Here is a 16,928-nt window from a genome sequence, read left to right as displayed (position 1 = left end):
TGGCTTGTGGGATCTAGTTCCCTGACCAGGGTTCGAACTTGGGCCCCCTGCATTGGGAGCATGGAGTCTTAACCACTAGACCACTGGGGAAGTCCCTATTTTGATCTGTTTTTTTATAAATTGTTTGTATTTTCTTTTTAATTATTTCCAAAGTCTTCCTCTTTATATCAAAAACAAGGTTCTTTAAAGAAAGAAACTAACCGAAGAAGACAAATATATCACTTACATGCAGAATCTTTAAAAAATGATACAACTAAACTTATTTACAAAACAGAAACAGACTCACAGACTTAAGAGAATGAACTTATGGTTACCAGGGGGGAAGGGGGAGGGGGAGGGATAGATTGGGAGTTTGGGATTGACATGTACACACTGATATATTTAAAATAGATAACCAATAAAGACCTACTGTATATCACAGGGAACTCTGCTGAATGCTCTGTAATGACCTAAATGGAAAAAGAATTTGAAAAACAATAGATACATGTATAACTGAATCACTTTGCTGTACACCTGAAACTAACACAACATTATTAATCAACTACACCCATTATAAAATAAAAAATTTTTTTAAAAAGGAAATAAAATAGAGTAAGGTACTGTAGTCCAGTTAATTAGAAGACTTGAAAGTTCTGCTTTAGAAAAGTTTGCCTAATGAGATCTGAAAGGTGAAGGAAATGGTCCCATGTGTCCAGTCTGAATCTCTGATTTGACCTTTAAGTTTTTTGTTGAAGTGGCTATTTCTAAAAAAAGCCTCAGCTCTGCCTGCCATTGACAAAGGACCCATTAGTCAGAAATGATATCTCAGAAGTGAATTTAAAGTGATTGTTGCTAAATTTTGAGCTTCCTACATATGTTTATGGCCACGCTGAGTGCTTTAGACACCAGAAGATGGCAACTATATATTTCTACTCTTAGTAATATAATTTAAAATGTGAAATCTTTAAAATTTATCTGGTACCTTGTTCCTTTGGTGTTCAAAGTATTTTATATATATGATCTCATTCATTTTCTTATGGTTTTTCAAGTTTGTCAAAACAACATATAAATTCTAAAAACACTTGAAGTACATTAAATTTAAAACATCTTAATTCTATGCATTAGTTTTGTGTTTTGTCAGCTCTTAAAACTATTCCTATTCATCCTTTTAAAACATTAGTCAAATTTGTCATCTAATAAAAAACAGACTAATTTACTTAGCTTGATTATTTCTAAAACTACAACAACCTCAAAATACCCCTCAGGTAGTATATTAACTATCTTTGTGTTGTACTATGTATGAAAAAAATAGATTAATATCTTCTTTGTGTTATACAGCATTAATTGGTTGCTATAAATTGCCTGTGGGCTTTGTTTTGATTATATAGAATGTTTCTTACTCTCCTGCCTTCCTAATATTTTTTTCTTTGTAGTACTTTGATGAACTCAGTGGAGTACCTGCAGAAGATCTACCTTATTATGGTGGTTCAGTAGAAATTGCTGACTACTGCCCTTTCAGTCAGGAATTCAGTTGGCATTTAAGTGGTGAATATCAGCGCAGCTCAGATTGTAGAGTATTGGAAAATCAACCAGGTTAGTAGTTTAGTGAAATTAAATGTTATATATATATTAAAAGTATATATCAGCAATACAAAATAGTGGTTAAGGATACAGACCCTGGAGCCAGATTGTCTGAGTTTATGTTGTGGTTCCACTGCTATCCACCTGTTCAAAGTAACTTCTCTGTGCCTCAGTTTTCTCCTCTGTACAAAAGAGATAATACCTGTCATAGAGTTGTGAGAATTAACTGAATTAATACAGTAAGTGCTTAGAATTACAATACATAGAAAGGATTGTTAGCTATTAGATATACTTGCACATGTGTGTACACACACTACCGTTTAGTAATACCTTATATTTGCATGACACTTTTCATTTGCAAAACAATTTCACTTTTATCATTTCGTTCTTCTAAAAACCTGACAAGAGACATAGAGAAGATATTATTGAATTTCACAGATGAGGGAAGAGCTACTAAGTAATATGTTTAATTGATGTCAGTGCAAGATCCTCCAATGCAGAACTCTTTTTATTAAATCGTATTAGGTATCCTATTCTTTCCTCTCCTGAGGAGTGTGCATTTTATGTAATTTAGACATAACGTGTCATTCTCCAGATATCAGAATAATACTGTTGTCCCATGGCTAGTATTGCCATCTTATTTATTCCCATTTAGTAAATGAACAGGTCATCAAGGAAATAAACAGTATGGCAATTGGATATTCAGCAATAGTAGTTATAGCTCATACTAACCACCTTTGTAAACAAAATGTTCTCACATCTGATTTGTTAATCAAGAGCAATAAGTAGTTTTTCTGCCTGTGGTCATCAAAATTTTCAACCTGGTCCTTTCCTCCTCGCCCCCATTCCATACTTTATTTCAGACTAAATCATTTAAAATTAAAATTTCCATAATTTTTTTCCTTTTATTCTTAAACCTGGCAGATGTAACTGGATCTGTACAGTCATTTTTTTCCCATCACACCTACTTAATAAATGTCTAATGACATAACTACGCAACAGTTGCATGTTACAGCAAAAGAAATGCACATATTTGTCAATTATGGGTTTGCCAAAGATATCACATTTTAATGTTTTAGAGCTGGAGTTGGCAAATATTTATTATAAAAAGCAAGATAGTAAATATTTTAGGCTTTATGGGTCATGCAGTCTCTGTTGCAACTTTTCAGCTCTGCTGTTAAGTGTGAAAGCAGTTACAGATAATATGTAAGTGAATGAGTATAGCTCTGTTTCAATAAAAATTTCTTTATAAAAACAGGTATTTCTCAGGATTTGGCCTCAGGGTTGGCCTGACCCCTCTTTTCTTTTTTTTGACAATGATCACTATGTGTTTTGAAGACTTTGAAATATTCATAAATAAAGAAATATAAAGTTCTGTTTTATTGTTTTACATTTTATTTCTTAGCTTATACAATTAAGATTTTTTAAACTGACATAAAATTTTTATCTTTATAATATTTCAAAATGGGCTAATTGAACTCTGCTTTCAAAAGGTGAAACTTGTATTAAGTGCAAAGAGAGAAAATTATTCCTAGGCTTTTTTTTTTTTTTTAATTTCTAGACTTTAAGGACTTCATTCCTTTGTCCATTAGCTAGTTAGGGGTCATTTAGTCTGCCCCATACCTCTGTAGGTTTGTGCTTAGTCTAAGACCAGCTCAACCTGTCATTTATTGACTTCCAGGAGATGGCATAAGTTGAAACTACAAGAACGTCTTGCAAAAGTTGCAGCACTCCAAAAAAATCTTCATTATATAAATCACTTGGCCTCATCCTATCTGGGTCACTTGGGAAGTGACTCCTATTTAGGACACCATTGAAGGTGACTCTTAGTGCCATTTCCTCTACATATTTAACTTAGTTGCTTTAGGCCCAATTTTATCTCTTGTTTCTGATATAATAATTAGCCTACTAATTGCTTTATTGAGAATCCAGTTTGAGTTTGGAACCCTCTGTCTTGATTTTTTTTAATTGAAAATTTCCATGAAACATGTTTTATTTTTAAAGCAACTTTTAATTATAAGAGTGGAATACTTCAATTTCTTATTCTTTGAGCCCAAAGTCAATTTTTAATAAAGAAAACTTTTCTGATTTGCTTCAGACCTTTTTAAAAACTATGGTGCTGAAAAGTATGGACCTCATTCAGTTTGTCTAATTCAGAAATCAGCATTTGTCATGGAAAAGTGTGAAAGGAAGCTGAGTTACCCAGACTGGGGGAGTGGATGCTATCAGGTAAACCATATGATTGTTAATAACAGTACCAAATATTACATAATTGTATCTCATTATATGGTTTTTATATTTTCAAATACATTTTATATCTTTTATTTCTACTTATTAATACTTTAACTTATTCATTGTAAATATTAGTTTGTGTATTTGTTTTATCAAAATATTGTCATTTCTTTGAGAGAAATTGCCCTTCTCTGTTTAAAAATTATATATAGTTGCTGTATATCAGCAAGTTTTATAACAATTTTGCCTCTGGGCATAGATCCTAAGGAAATATTAGGAAACATGTAATTTTGTTCTTTTTTTAATATTTATTTATTTATTTTTGGTTGCGTTGGGTCTTCGCTGCTGCGCGTGGGCTTCTTATTGCGGTGGCTTCTCCTTGTTGCAAAGTGGGCTTCAGTAGTTGTGACACACAGGCTCAGTAGTTGTAGCTCACGGGTTCTAGAGCACAGGCTCAGTAGTTGTGGTGCACAGGCTTAGTTGCTCCGCAGCATGTGGGATCTTCCCGGACCAGGGATCAAACCCGTGTCCCCTGCATTGCAGGTGGATTCTTAACCACTGTGCCACCAGGGAAGTTCTGTAATTTTGTTCTTTAAAACTAATTTGTAATGGAAAAAAAACTATAATTTATTTTGTAAAATCTGAAGAAAGCGTGTATTTAAGAATTAATAAATCAACTACTGATTAATAGTAGATTTTTTTCCTTTGAAATTAGAAGTCCAAAGACAGCAAACTACTACTTTCTTAATTTATTATTTGCATGTCTGATATTAAATGACTGCATCACCATAGAACTTACTAAGATACAGGCATTCTGTAACTTAGGAGCATCAAACCTAATGAATATTCCATAGCCTACTAACGGACATCAGGGAAGAGAGTGTGATCCTGAAAACTCAAACATAAGAATTTGTTGTGCCATTTCACCTACAAGAGTTAAATGGACTAATGTAGCTAACAATTTAACTTATTATTTTTAAAGTTTCTTTAAAATTAACTCTTTTTTTTGGTAACTGCTTTATTGAGGTATAACTCACACCATACAATTCATGTAAAATTACCTTTGAACCCTTATAAAAGACAATTAAAAATACTTTCCAGCTATAATCCTATAATCTGACAACTATAATCCAGCAACCATTTTCTGATGAATTCATTCTATTAAAGATTATGTATTGCTTAAATACATAGTTTTGATCTAGTTGTAATCAGAATACATAATTTTGTTTTAGTGACTTAGTACTTTTTATACAGACCAAGATACCTTTTCCAAGTTCTCCCAATAATAATACTTACTGTTCTTCATAGCTGTAGAACATTGCATCATTTTAAAGTATCATAATTAGGGAAGTCATTTTCCTGTGAGATATTGAATTAATTTTCACTTTTCACTATATAAAAATGCTTTTGTAAGTATATTTACATGCTTTACCTTTTTATTAGGATAAAGGGGATAAAGCTGGAACAGTGTGAACTATAATAGGAGGATAACCTTTTCAGCCTGTTTTAATGTCTTCTCTACACCACCACCACCACCACAAAGGGATTACGTAGATTTGTAATACCATCTACAAAGACTGAATGTACTTGGCTTCCCTGTAGTACCTAGTGTTGTTGGTTAATTTTGCTAATTTAATACTCACAACCATTTATATGGGAAAATGTGCATGATTTCCAAACAATTAGCATTTGGATTAGCTGTTTTGTTTTCTGTTCTTTGTTTTACTTATTTTGACAGAGAAGTTGCAAGAATGGTACAAAAATATTGGTCATTTAAGTGCAAATTGCTGATAGTCTGCCCCTTCACCCCTAAATACGTTAATGTGTATTCCTTATAAACAAGGACATCCTCCTATATGACCACAGTACTACCAAAAAAATCAGGAAATAACACTGATACATCTAATTCTTGGACCCCGTTCAAGTTTTGCCAATTGTCCCAATAATGTCCGTGTAGTAATAGGATCTGCACTGATATCACATATTGAGTAGTTGTCACATCTCTGGTCTCCTTCAATCTGGAACAGTTCCTCAGTCTTTTCTTGACTTTCATAACCTTGACACTTTTAACGATTACAAGCCAGTTCTTATCTATGATGTGTCTCCATTTGGGTTTGCCTGATGTTGCCTCATGATTAAATTCACGTAATATGTTTTGGGCAGTAATATCACAGAAGTGATGCTTGTGTTTTTTTGGTGGTACACTTTTTTTTTTTTAATATTTATTATTTTGGCTGCATCAGGTCTTAGTTGTGGCATGCAGGACCTTTCGTTGCAGTGCACGGGCTTCTCTCTAGTTGTGCTGTGCGGACTCATTAGTTGCGGCATGTGGGCTCTCTAATTGTGGTGCACGGGCTTAGTTGCCCCATGGCATGTGGGATCCCAGTTCCCCAGTTAGGGATCAAACCAGCATCCTCTGCATTGCAAGACAATTCTTAACCCCTGGACCACCAGGGAAGTCCCTGGTGGTGCACTCTTGATTTGTCCCTTTGCTGGTCATGTTAACTTGCTGGTGTCTACCAGGCTTCTCCACTGTCAAGTTACTGTTTTTCTCTTTTAATTAATTCCCTTTTTAATTAATAAGTATTTGGGGGGAAACGTACTATATCAATAACTTATTTCTTATCATACCTTCATTTTATTATTTATGCATTTAAATCTGTATTGACTCACAGATTGCATTTTATTCAGTGGGTATTACCATTACTATCATTATTTATTTGGATATTTAAGTTGCCCCAGATTTAGCCAAAGGGAGGGAGCCCTTCAGGTTGGTTCCTGTGTCCTTTTGGCTGTCCTATCTTTTTAACTATTTCCTTGCTTTCTAGCACAAGATATTCTAGGCTCATCTTGTTTCTTTGCCACAGCCCTGGAATTAATCATTTCTCCATGGAGCTCTTGTTTCTTTTAGTGGAGTGAGGTGTTTAGAGACTAAAGTCTGGGTGCTAGGGACTTCCCTGGTGGCCCAGTGGTTAAGAATCCGCCTGCCAATGCAGGGGACAGGGGTTTGAGCCGTGGTCCGGGAAGACCCACATGCTGCAGAGCCACTGAGCCCCTGTGCCACAACCACTGAGCCTGTGGTCTAGAGCCCACGAGCCACAACTACTGAGCCTGCATACCACAACTACTGAAGCCCACACACCTAGATCCCGTGCTCTGCAACAAGAGAACCCACCTCAACGAGAAGCCCAAGCAACACAACAAAGAGTAGCCCCCGCCTGCCACATCTAGAGACAGCCTGTGCACAGCAACAAAGACCCAACGCGGCCAAAAATAAATAAATAAATTTATTTAAAAGATAAAAAAATAAAGTCTGGGGGGCTTCCCTGGTGGCGCAGTGGTTGAGAGTCCACCTGCCGATGCAGAGGACACGGGTTTGTGCCCCAATCCGGGAATATCCCACATACCACGGAGCGGCTGGGCCTGTGAGCCATGGCCGCTGAGCCTGCGTGTCCGGAGCCTGTGCTCCACAACAGGAGAGGCCACAACAGTGAGAGGCCCGTGTACTGCAAAAAAAATAAAAAAAAGTCTGGGTGCTAGATGTATTGTTCATTGCTGTTGGGATACAGCTGCTCCCCAGGCCTTCTTGGTGAACAGAGCTATGAAATATATGTGTGTATGTAATTTTATATATACTCATACATGTGCATATATATAACCACGAGTTTGTACCAGTATCTTTGATTCCAGTTTAACACCAAATAATTCATTTTAGTTTTCTCCCTTCCCATATTTGTAACTCTTCTTTCAAGCAGTGAGAAATCTGGTTCTCTTTGTCCTTAATATGCTTATTATTTGTTCTGTTCACATCCTTTCCATCTTCATTCACCCCTATGCGGTTACTTTCCTCACCCACTTGGACTCTGACACAGCCCACCAGCTCACAACATGTCTCCCTCACTGTGATGCAAGCCCTGTGCACATCTTTAGAATATAAATGCTTTATTCCATGAAACTTTCTAATCTTTGTTGTTCTTTTTCTTATTGCCTCTTATTAAATCTTTATCATAAAACAGTCTGACACTGTTAATTTTGGGGGGAAATTTGTATATCCTACCCTTCTCTCCTCAATTAAAGCTGCTAGAGGTCAGGCACTGTGTCATGGACTTCTTTGGTATCCTTTTCAGCACCAAGCACAATACCCAGTCAATTCTCACTTAAAAGAATGATTACATTGCATTGCAGCTGTGGTGATGCTTACTGGGTGTGGGTCATTGAATGACAGACTTATAGAAGAGTTTACACTTTGTTGTTTATTTTCTTGATAGCTTATCATAACTTAAATTTCCAAATGAATGTTATATTTAAACTTAATTGATGAAAAGAGTTGTTTTTAAAATGACTCCATTGTTGAAAAACACTTTTGGAACTCCTTTTTAAATTGCTTTTAGAGATAGTTTAATAGCCATCTAAGAAGTCAATTTCAGTATTTTACATCATACCTATGTTGACCTAGTCTTAATCAGTTTAGTCAACTGCCTTTACCAGACTTGGATCTGGGCAAGTTTTGGGTATTTCCAAAAATTACATCTACTTGCAAAGTAAAAATTTGCCACCATCAAACATACTCAGAACCATGCACTTTCTTTGAAGATAGTTCCAGGAGAGAAGATCCAGAAATATTTAAGGTGAAGTAGCATAATGTAAAGTCTTTTTAGAAAACAACTTTGAGGGCTTCCCTGGTGGCACAGTGGTTGGGAGTCCACCTGCCAATGCAAGGAATGAGAGTTCAAGCCCTGGTCTGGGAGGATCCCACATGCCACCGAGTGGCTAAGCCTGTGCGCCACAGCTGCTGAGCTTGCACTCTGGATCCAACAAGCCAGAACTGCTGAGCCCGCATGCCACAGCTACTGAGGCCTGCACACCTAGAGCCTGTGTTCCACAATGGGAGCGGCTACTACAATGAGACGCCTGTGCACTGCGATAAGGAGTGGCCCCCATTCTCAGCAACTAGAGAAAGCCCGTGCGCAGCAGCAAGGACCCAACTCAGCCAGAATGAATGAATGAATGAATAAATAAATAAATAAAATTTATTTTAAAAAAAACAACTTTGAAGACAACACAGTCATAAATTTTCAGTTAACTTTAATATGTTTGTTTTTTAAAATTGATTTCATTAGTTACCCCTTATATATGAGATATGAATCCTGCTTTTAAAGATGTTACCAGTTGTATAAAATCACTGTGACCATTTTCATCTCTGAGCAGAGGATCTGGGATAGGGATAATGAATAACAAACTTTTACTATGTCATTTCTATACAGTGTGCTTTTTTTTTTACAATGAGCATATATTGTTTTTATAATTTATTTTATTTATTTTTGGCTGCATTGGGTCTTCGTTGCTATGCATGGGCTTTTTCTAGTTGTGGAGAGCAGGGGCTACTCTTCGTTGTGGTGTGCGGGCTTCTCATTGTGGTGGCTTCTCTTGTTGCGGAGCACGGACTCTAGGCACGCAGGCTTCAGTAGTTGTGGCTCGCGGGCTCTAGAGCGCAGGCTCAGTAGTTGTGGCACGCAGGCTTAGTTGGATGCACTTAGTTGGGTGCGGCATGTGGGATCTTCCCGGACCACAACTCGAACCTGTGTCCCCTGCATCAGCAGGCGGATTCTTAACCACTGCACCACCAGGGAAGCCCTATTTTTATAATTTAAAACAACTAAAAAAATTTGAGTTACAAAATTTAGCAACTTGTAGAAAAAGTGACATGATTCATGGCTCTTTGACAGACATTTAACCTGAATTATAGGAGGATACTAGAATCTACAGAAATGTTATTATTGATAACTTGGCTTCAGGGGTCTGTGAATCCAAATTTTATGTAAAGCTGTATGTTACCTTGTTTTTTTCAGGAAGTGTCCATAGCTTTCATTAGATTTTTTAAAAGGTTCTAGACAAAAAGTCTAAGAACTACTACTACCACAGAGTGAAATTCTTTTAGAACATGAATAATTTAACCCTCTTTATATGAAATTAAATGAGGCCCACATTCCAAATTGTCTTTTATAGCCAGCATTTTTAGTAAATTCTGCCATATTTTCCTACAGTAGAGGGAGAAGGCTCACATACTAGAATCTTACTGATCTGATTTTTTTTTTTTTTTCACTTTTTGAAGGTTTCTTGTTCTCCACAAGGTCTGAAGGTTTGGGTTCAGGATACTTCATATTTGTGTAGTCGGGCCGGGCAGGTCCTCCCTGTCAGTATTCAGATGAATGGCTGGATTCACGATGGAAACTTGCTCTGCCCATCATGTTGGGACTTCTGTGAGCTCTGTCCCCCAGAAACAGATCCTCCAACTACTAACTTGACCCGAGCTCTACCCCTAGGTGAGTAGTCTCTGTGGTTGGAGTACAGAGAAGGACTTTTCTTACAAGATGTTGAAAATGCCCTGCAAGGAAGCTCTAAAACAGGTTGCGCGTCTTCTCTTCTAATTGCAGTTTTATGGGAAGATCACCTTCCCTCCGTGGTTAGAAATTGAACGTAGGTAGACTTGACACCTCTCTTCAGTAAGAGTGAGGGTGAGGAAACTTTCGATATGTGAAGAACCTCTGACTTGCACAAAAACATTCATTGAAGGTTACAAAAAGTTAATGTTTCAGCCGTTCATTTTGAAAGTAAGAGTAAAAATTCTGTTCATGAATACAAAAAGCAATTAAATATATTTTAGTTATATTATAACTAGGTGAGGCGAAAGAGCGGGAAAGTCACTGGAAAAGATGCTCAAAGAAGGGATTGACATGCCCACAAAGAAGAGAAAGGTGCAGGGAGATGCAAATATACGCAGTGAGATAGAAAGACAGGCTGGCAAAGACAGTGGTTTTCACTGAGAGATATATTACTCATTCTGTGAGACTCCAGAGAGTAGGACTGAGAACAATGAATTAAAGTTGTAGGGAGACAGATTCCAGTAAAATCCTTTAGAACCAGGAGAGGAATAGAAGGGACTCTCTTGAGAAGAGTGCATTCCCTGTTGATGAAGATGTGCAAACTGAGGCTGATGACCCATTTCTAAGAGTTTTAAAAGCAGAACTCATGAACTCTCAATAAAAGCTTTGACCTATGGTCTATGATATTTTAATTAAATGACCTATGAGATTTTATGACAGTTTGATATTTTGGAATAGGCCATGTTTCATTTTCTCAACTGGAGGTATTTTTTAAATGGAACTGTATAGCCCTTTGCTTGCTCCATGGTCTGGTTGAAAACAAAGGGCTACGTTCACTTTATAGCTCAAAGTTTCTTCACCTCTAAAATTTAATTTCCTTTCTTTCCCACATTCTGGGGCCTTTATCAAGACATGGGCTATAAGTAGAGGGTGAATTTGGGGAGATTAATACTTGTGTTAGGGGTGCCTAAGACCACCCCCAGATTTCATGACTCTCTAGGACTCAAAGGACTCAGCCTCTAGTTGTACTTACGACTAAGCTTTGTTAAAGCAAAAAGATACAAAGCAGAATCAGCAAAGGGAAAGGGGACAGTGGGTGAAGTCTGGAAGAAACCACTTCCCAGACACCAGCTAAAGGCCGTTCTTGCAAACAGGACTTTCAAATGATGGCCATCTCAGGCCTGCTGTGTTAACTCTTTTCACTTAACTCCTGTGAGCCAGCTGAGTTTTCTGCAGTTATAATAGTAATGCACAATGAATTAAAAGATCTTAGGTCCTTTTGATATGGTATATGATAAATGTAGTGTTAAATATTCTTAGTTAACTTTCATATGAAGTGATAGGATGACTTGATTTTGTTACTGTTAAATTGCTTTGGCTAGAATTAAAGGGCTGCTAGTCTACAAATAGGTGGTTCTGATGGAGTTCCCATGCTCAGGCCTAATCTCAGAGTTAACTATAAGAAATATCATCATTTCAATGTCCAAGAGATGAGCATTGATTGAGCCATTAGCAGTTAGAGTTGAGTTAAAGAGAGAGTTACTCCAGCTGGTTCAGGGGTAAGAATCTTAGGAGTACAGTAAAATGTGTAGAAATGAGAAAGCCAGACTAGTTCAAGGATCTGTGAAGTGATTAGTTCCTGTCCTTGGAGCATGGCAAAGACAAGTGAATCTGTTGAAATGAGGTGGGGAGTAGAGATTGCAAATGACCCCACCCCCTCCACCAACCTGCGCCCTAGACTTGACTTCTTATCCAGCTCCCTCTTTGTAGTCACCCTTCTGATACTGTGGTACTATGTTGTGATTTCTTCCCCTGTTAACCAGTTCTATGAGGACGCATGCTCAAAAAAGGATTGTAACCTCCAAATCACTACCACAGTTTTGAAAAATGTATAAAATATTACAAGAATAGATGCCTTTTAGGAAAAAAAAAGGAATAGATACCTTTTAGGCATAGTTTCCACTAGTGAATATGAAAGATTTATTTCTAAATTTTCTGATCTCTTCAGATTGTGGAGGTTGTTTTGTTTCTATTTATTAAATGCTAGACACTTTGCTGAGTGCTTTATGTCTATATCATTGTGTTTAATCATCACAAAACCTAATGAGGTAGGAATTATCATTTTACACATGAGAAAACTAAGGTATAAAGAGATTAAGTGATATATTCACTGTTACGGCTAATGAGGTTCAGATCAAAACCGAGATCTGATAGTCTCTGATTCATTTTGAAACACGCTCTTTGTATCTTTCCTTTTTAAGGAGTACTGTCACAGAAAGTGCAGTGTTTTTGAAGGACAACAAATGTTCCAGAGCGGCCATTAATATTTTAATAGCTTGTTAAATGTTAGTACCAACAGTAGATAAACAACAGTTAGTTCAGTTCTCCTCCTATTTCCTTTGTGCCAAATTGAGAATCGGGAGATAAAGGGATATGCCTGTGTTATTAGTGACTCCAGGGTCTATTTCTTATTCCAGCCAAGACCACTCTACCTGATGTTGTAGGCCAGAACGTATCCAGTAGACCTTTCTGGGGTGATGGAAATGTTCTATAATCTGTGCTGTCCCATACAATAGTCATTAGCCAGAACTTACCCAGTAGACCTTTCTGGGGTGATGGAAATGTTCTATAATCTGTGCTGTCCCATACAATAGTCATTAGCCACATGTGACTATTAAACATGTGAAATGTGGCTACTGTGATGGAGGAGCTAAATATTTCATCTCATTTTGGTTAGTTTCAATTTAAATAGCACTTATAGCTAATGGCTGCCATATTGGACATTGCAGCTCGAGCTCAGAAGTTCTCAAACTTTAGCATGCATCAGAATCATGTTAAAACACAGATTGCTACGACTCACCCCCAGAGTTTCTGACTCAGAAGATCTGGGTTGGAGCCTGAGAAGTTCCCAGGTGATGCTGATGTTGTTGACTCAGGTACCATACTTTGAGAAGGATTGATTTTTCTAACATTTAACAATTGCCAGCTGGTTCCATTGGGGAAGAATATAAGTTCTCCATGGTTTACTTGTATTACATACAGTGAAATAATTTTTTAAAATACTTATTCCACACTGTATAGTTCTCAGAAGAACAAGCTCCAGTGCCTTAACATTATCATTTTATTAATTCTATAGCTGAAAAAACAGTCCTTTTTTTCTTACCTTTTAAGCAAGTCAGACTTGAAGCTTGGTTGGTTCTTTATTGGTCAAAATAGTAGAAAAGACAACTCATCCTGAAATAAAGTCAGGTTGACCTGGTCTCTTGACTGCTAAAATATGTACTCCATTCTGAGAATTGTTTGGGGGAAATAGTTTTAGCTGTTAGAACAACTCTTAGATAAATTAAAATATACTCCTACTGCCCAAAACTCATAGAATCTTCTGCTGTTTCCAAATCAAGCCTGGGGTGATATGGATAGATGGGTAGATATTTAGAGATTGGTTCCGTATGTCCTGTTTTGCCTGAGACAGTCCACGTGCCTATTGTCCTGGTATGATTACTAATAATTCCCTTGTGTTAAAATTATCAAAGAGAACAATTTAGTTGATCAAAGCAAATTTTATTTCACACAGGCAGTCTCTACTCTCAGGAGTCCAGAGAACTGTAAAATAAGGGAAAAGGGCTACAAGCAGGAAACAAGGAAGAAGTACTCAGCTTAGGTTGATGGGCCGGGGTTAAGTATCTAACCTTATTTAGAAAGATCAAGGAACAAAGAAATAAGTATAGAGCCCACCCTGGCTCGGCGGTTGGAGATTGGCTGATTGGATATTCTGTGGTTCTGGTCAAGTGGAGCATTTACACAAACATGAAAGTTATCTAAGTTTTAATTTGCTGTTGTGGCGCCATGGGCAGGAGAGGCTCCATCTTGAGACTAGAAATTTATTTCAACGCTTATCTCAAAATGTCCTGATATGGGATGATAAATTATAGGGTCACCCTACTTAGAAGGGACAAGGTAGAATAGAAGAGAGTCCAGCATCCCATGTCAGAATAGCCAAGAATTTCATTTACTTTCCTGTGTAGCATCTTTAGCTTTGCCAGGATACTACCCTGTCTTTTCTTGGGTGCTGATTTTGAACCTTGATATGGTAGGTACATCTTCTTTTCTCCTACATAAATATTTTGTTCTTTTTCTGTAAATATAAAAAAAGACTTTGCATATATGGATTTCAGGAAGTCACTCTTGATTCTACTCTTCAAGGTAGTCCTTCTTCACCTTTTAATAGTTACCTCTACTCATCTGTCAACATTTTAGTTGGTATAATTTTTTCCAAAAATGTCTGTGGAAAGTCAATTTTTTGTTTTCAACCCTAGATCTCTGTTCCTGTTCCTCTAGCCCAGTGGTTACCCTTTGGCTTCTGCTAGGCAATCTGTTTCCTCTGCTGGCTGGATTTCTTCTGTGCGTATGGCATTAGGAATGGAAAAGTGAATTCTGAAGACATTCCTTTGTGTCATGTTCCTCTGAACAAAGCACAAAATCTGGGCGAGTGCCAGCCTATGCAGATGGCAGAAGTGGCATTCCTGACTTTGGCTTGGAAGTGTTGACCATAATCAGATCTTGAAGCAGAGCTTCACAGCAATCACTCCTCATCAGCAACCCAACAGCCTCAAAGTTTGGAGAAGGAGGAGGAATTCCAAATCACCAAGTCTCTTTATTTTTCAGGATAAATACTCTTCTTGAAGTTTTCCTTTGAAAATGGGATAATAGGTGAAAAATTCATTTATTACATACCTCAGCATTTTCATTAACCTAAAACAATGGGAAAGTTCATCACTGCTGCAATAATTTAAAGAACAGCTAATCATTACAAGGTTATAAGTTGTGGACCCTGTCCTCAAAAGTATAAATTGTCCTTTGACTTACAGAAAATAACTTGAATTGGGATTTCTACATCACTATTATACCTATTTTGAATTTAATGACTGTATATGGTACACCTAAATCATTGTTCTCATTGTTTTTTTTTAAAATTATGTTTTGCTAAATCTTATGATTTAACCATGCTAGCCTTTTCAAACCAGCTGTGTGGCAGTTTCCTGCTGAACCATTAGGTGTTGGTAGTTGTATCTGTACTAATTGATCTTCAGAGAGTAGCTTCCAGTTGTATTCTCCATTAGTTTAATAATGACTTGAAAAACTGGGAAGCAGAGAGAGAAAAATACTCTGCCCTGTGAAAACATTGAAGACATGCAAATAAAAGAAAACCTAATTGTATGTTTTTCAGATAATAGTTATGACAACTGCAATCCAACAAAAATAGAACTTTCCTTTTTGACCAATGAAGATAAAAAGAAATTCTGGTATAGACAGGTATGCAGTTATTTTCAAGTGGGCTTAGGAGTTGTTACAGAAGAATTTGACTCTCTGAAAATTATTTTATGTGTAAAAAGAAAAGATATAAGTCGAAACAAGATGGTCTGAATTGTTTATAGCAAAGTGTATGTTTGGTGTAGGGCCTATCCAATAGGGTCCACTTTACCACACAGGGTATGGCTTAGTCCACAGAAGTCAGAAGGTTACCGTTGCTTTAAAAGGAGGTAATGTCTTTTACCTCTTGTATTTGACACTCTTTCTGTCACCCATAGATTCTGGTCCCCAGAAGCAATTCTGCTCTTGTACTAGAGCTGACCAACCCTACTTAGTAAACCCAATTTGAAAATATTTAATGATGAATGATGCCCAGTTTTTCTCTCTAAAGCTAATGAAGTCCTGTGGCATTAGAAACATAGCCCTTGGACATGCATTCATTCATTCACTGGTTGGCCCTTTAATTCAGCATACAGTTATTGAGCACTCAGTTTAAGAAACTGCTAAGTGAACAAACAGCATAATTACTAAGGAGTAATTCCAACTTATTGTTTGGCACTGGAGCCAAACAGCAACTCCAGCATAGAGGAAAGTCACCTTTTTTTAAAAAAATGCGTACATTTAAAATACTTATTTGCCTACAATTTTAAATTGGAGGTATTTGTCATTGTGAAAAGCTGGGGGTCTCTAGCATAGCCAGCCTCAGCTGAAGAAAATCTAATACCAATGGTGTTTCTGCCTACGTTCTGCATACTTTAAATCATGAAAAGTCAGAGAAAAATGTAGAGTATATTTTTCAAGAAAGTTATAAAAATCTAAACTTATATACCCAATGTGATTATGAATCATCCTGCAAAGTTGTACAAAGAATTTCACCAAAAATAATATGGATTCATAATATATTTGAGACTCACAGTGATAGGTTCAATTATATTTTGACTGTTGTGCAGTAATGCCATTTAGGTAGTATTGTTTCTGAGCATGGTGCTTTTTATACTTGAAATATATTTTTGCTTTACTTTTTATTGATATAATTATATTTGCACTAATGACTTTCTGAAGAAAATATTATAGATGACATTTTTTCTATATATATATTTGTTAAGCTTGGAATCTGGTAGCCCAGTGTTTTCTCTGCACAAACGTAGAACCTGGTAAAGTATGGTGTTAAGAAATCTTGAGTTTTTGAGGGTAACTAACAGTGCTGGTGTCTTCCTTCCTCTTCAACAAGTCTTGAAAGTGGTTGCTTATCACTGATTCTGCATAGTATACTCAGCGAAGATTTAGAAGGCCACTGATAAAATTCTAAAAAGAAGGATTTTTTAAATCTGAAATTTCAATGCAGAATTAGCAGGCTAGAATTAAGTTTTGAACTGAAGAACTTGAGATGACCTAAATTTCAATATCCTGTGGCAGGTAATGCTCTTTATGTTCACAAAACCA

General features: G+C 36.8%; 1 protein-coding gene across 1 annotated transcript in view; it reads left to right on the top strand.

The window, feature by feature from the left end:
• The window catches only part of LMLN (leishmanolysin like peptidase), a 70,400-nt gene extending 53,720 nt beyond the window's left edge, over positions 1–16,680 (top strand). The window contains exons 14-17 of the mRNA XM_024754768.1: positions 1,413–1,572; positions 3,659–3,789; positions 9,905–10,115; positions 14,492–16,680. Of these exons, the coding sequence (XP_024610536.1) occupies positions 1,413–1,572; positions 3,659–3,789; positions 9,905–10,115; positions 14,492–14,592 (603 nt within the window). The 3' untranslated portion in view covers positions 14,593–16,680. The remainder of the gene's footprint in view (positions 1–1,412; positions 1,573–3,658; positions 3,790–9,904; positions 10,116–14,491) is intronic.
• Positions 16,681–16,928: the final 248 nt, after the last annotated feature.

Source organism: Neophocaena asiaeorientalis, unplaced genomic scaffold (genome assembly GCF_003031525.2).
Source record: "Neophocaena asiaeorientalis asiaeorientalis breed wild unplaced genomic scaffold, Neophocaena_asiaeorientalis_V1.1 scaffold423, whole genome shotgun sequence".
Classification (NCBI taxonomy): domain Eukaryota; kingdom Metazoa; phylum Chordata; class Mammalia; order Artiodactyla; family Phocoenidae; genus Neophocaena; species Neophocaena asiaeorientalis.
Note: the sequence above shows the minus strand (reverse complement) of the source record. Positions and strands in the feature narration are given on the sequence as shown.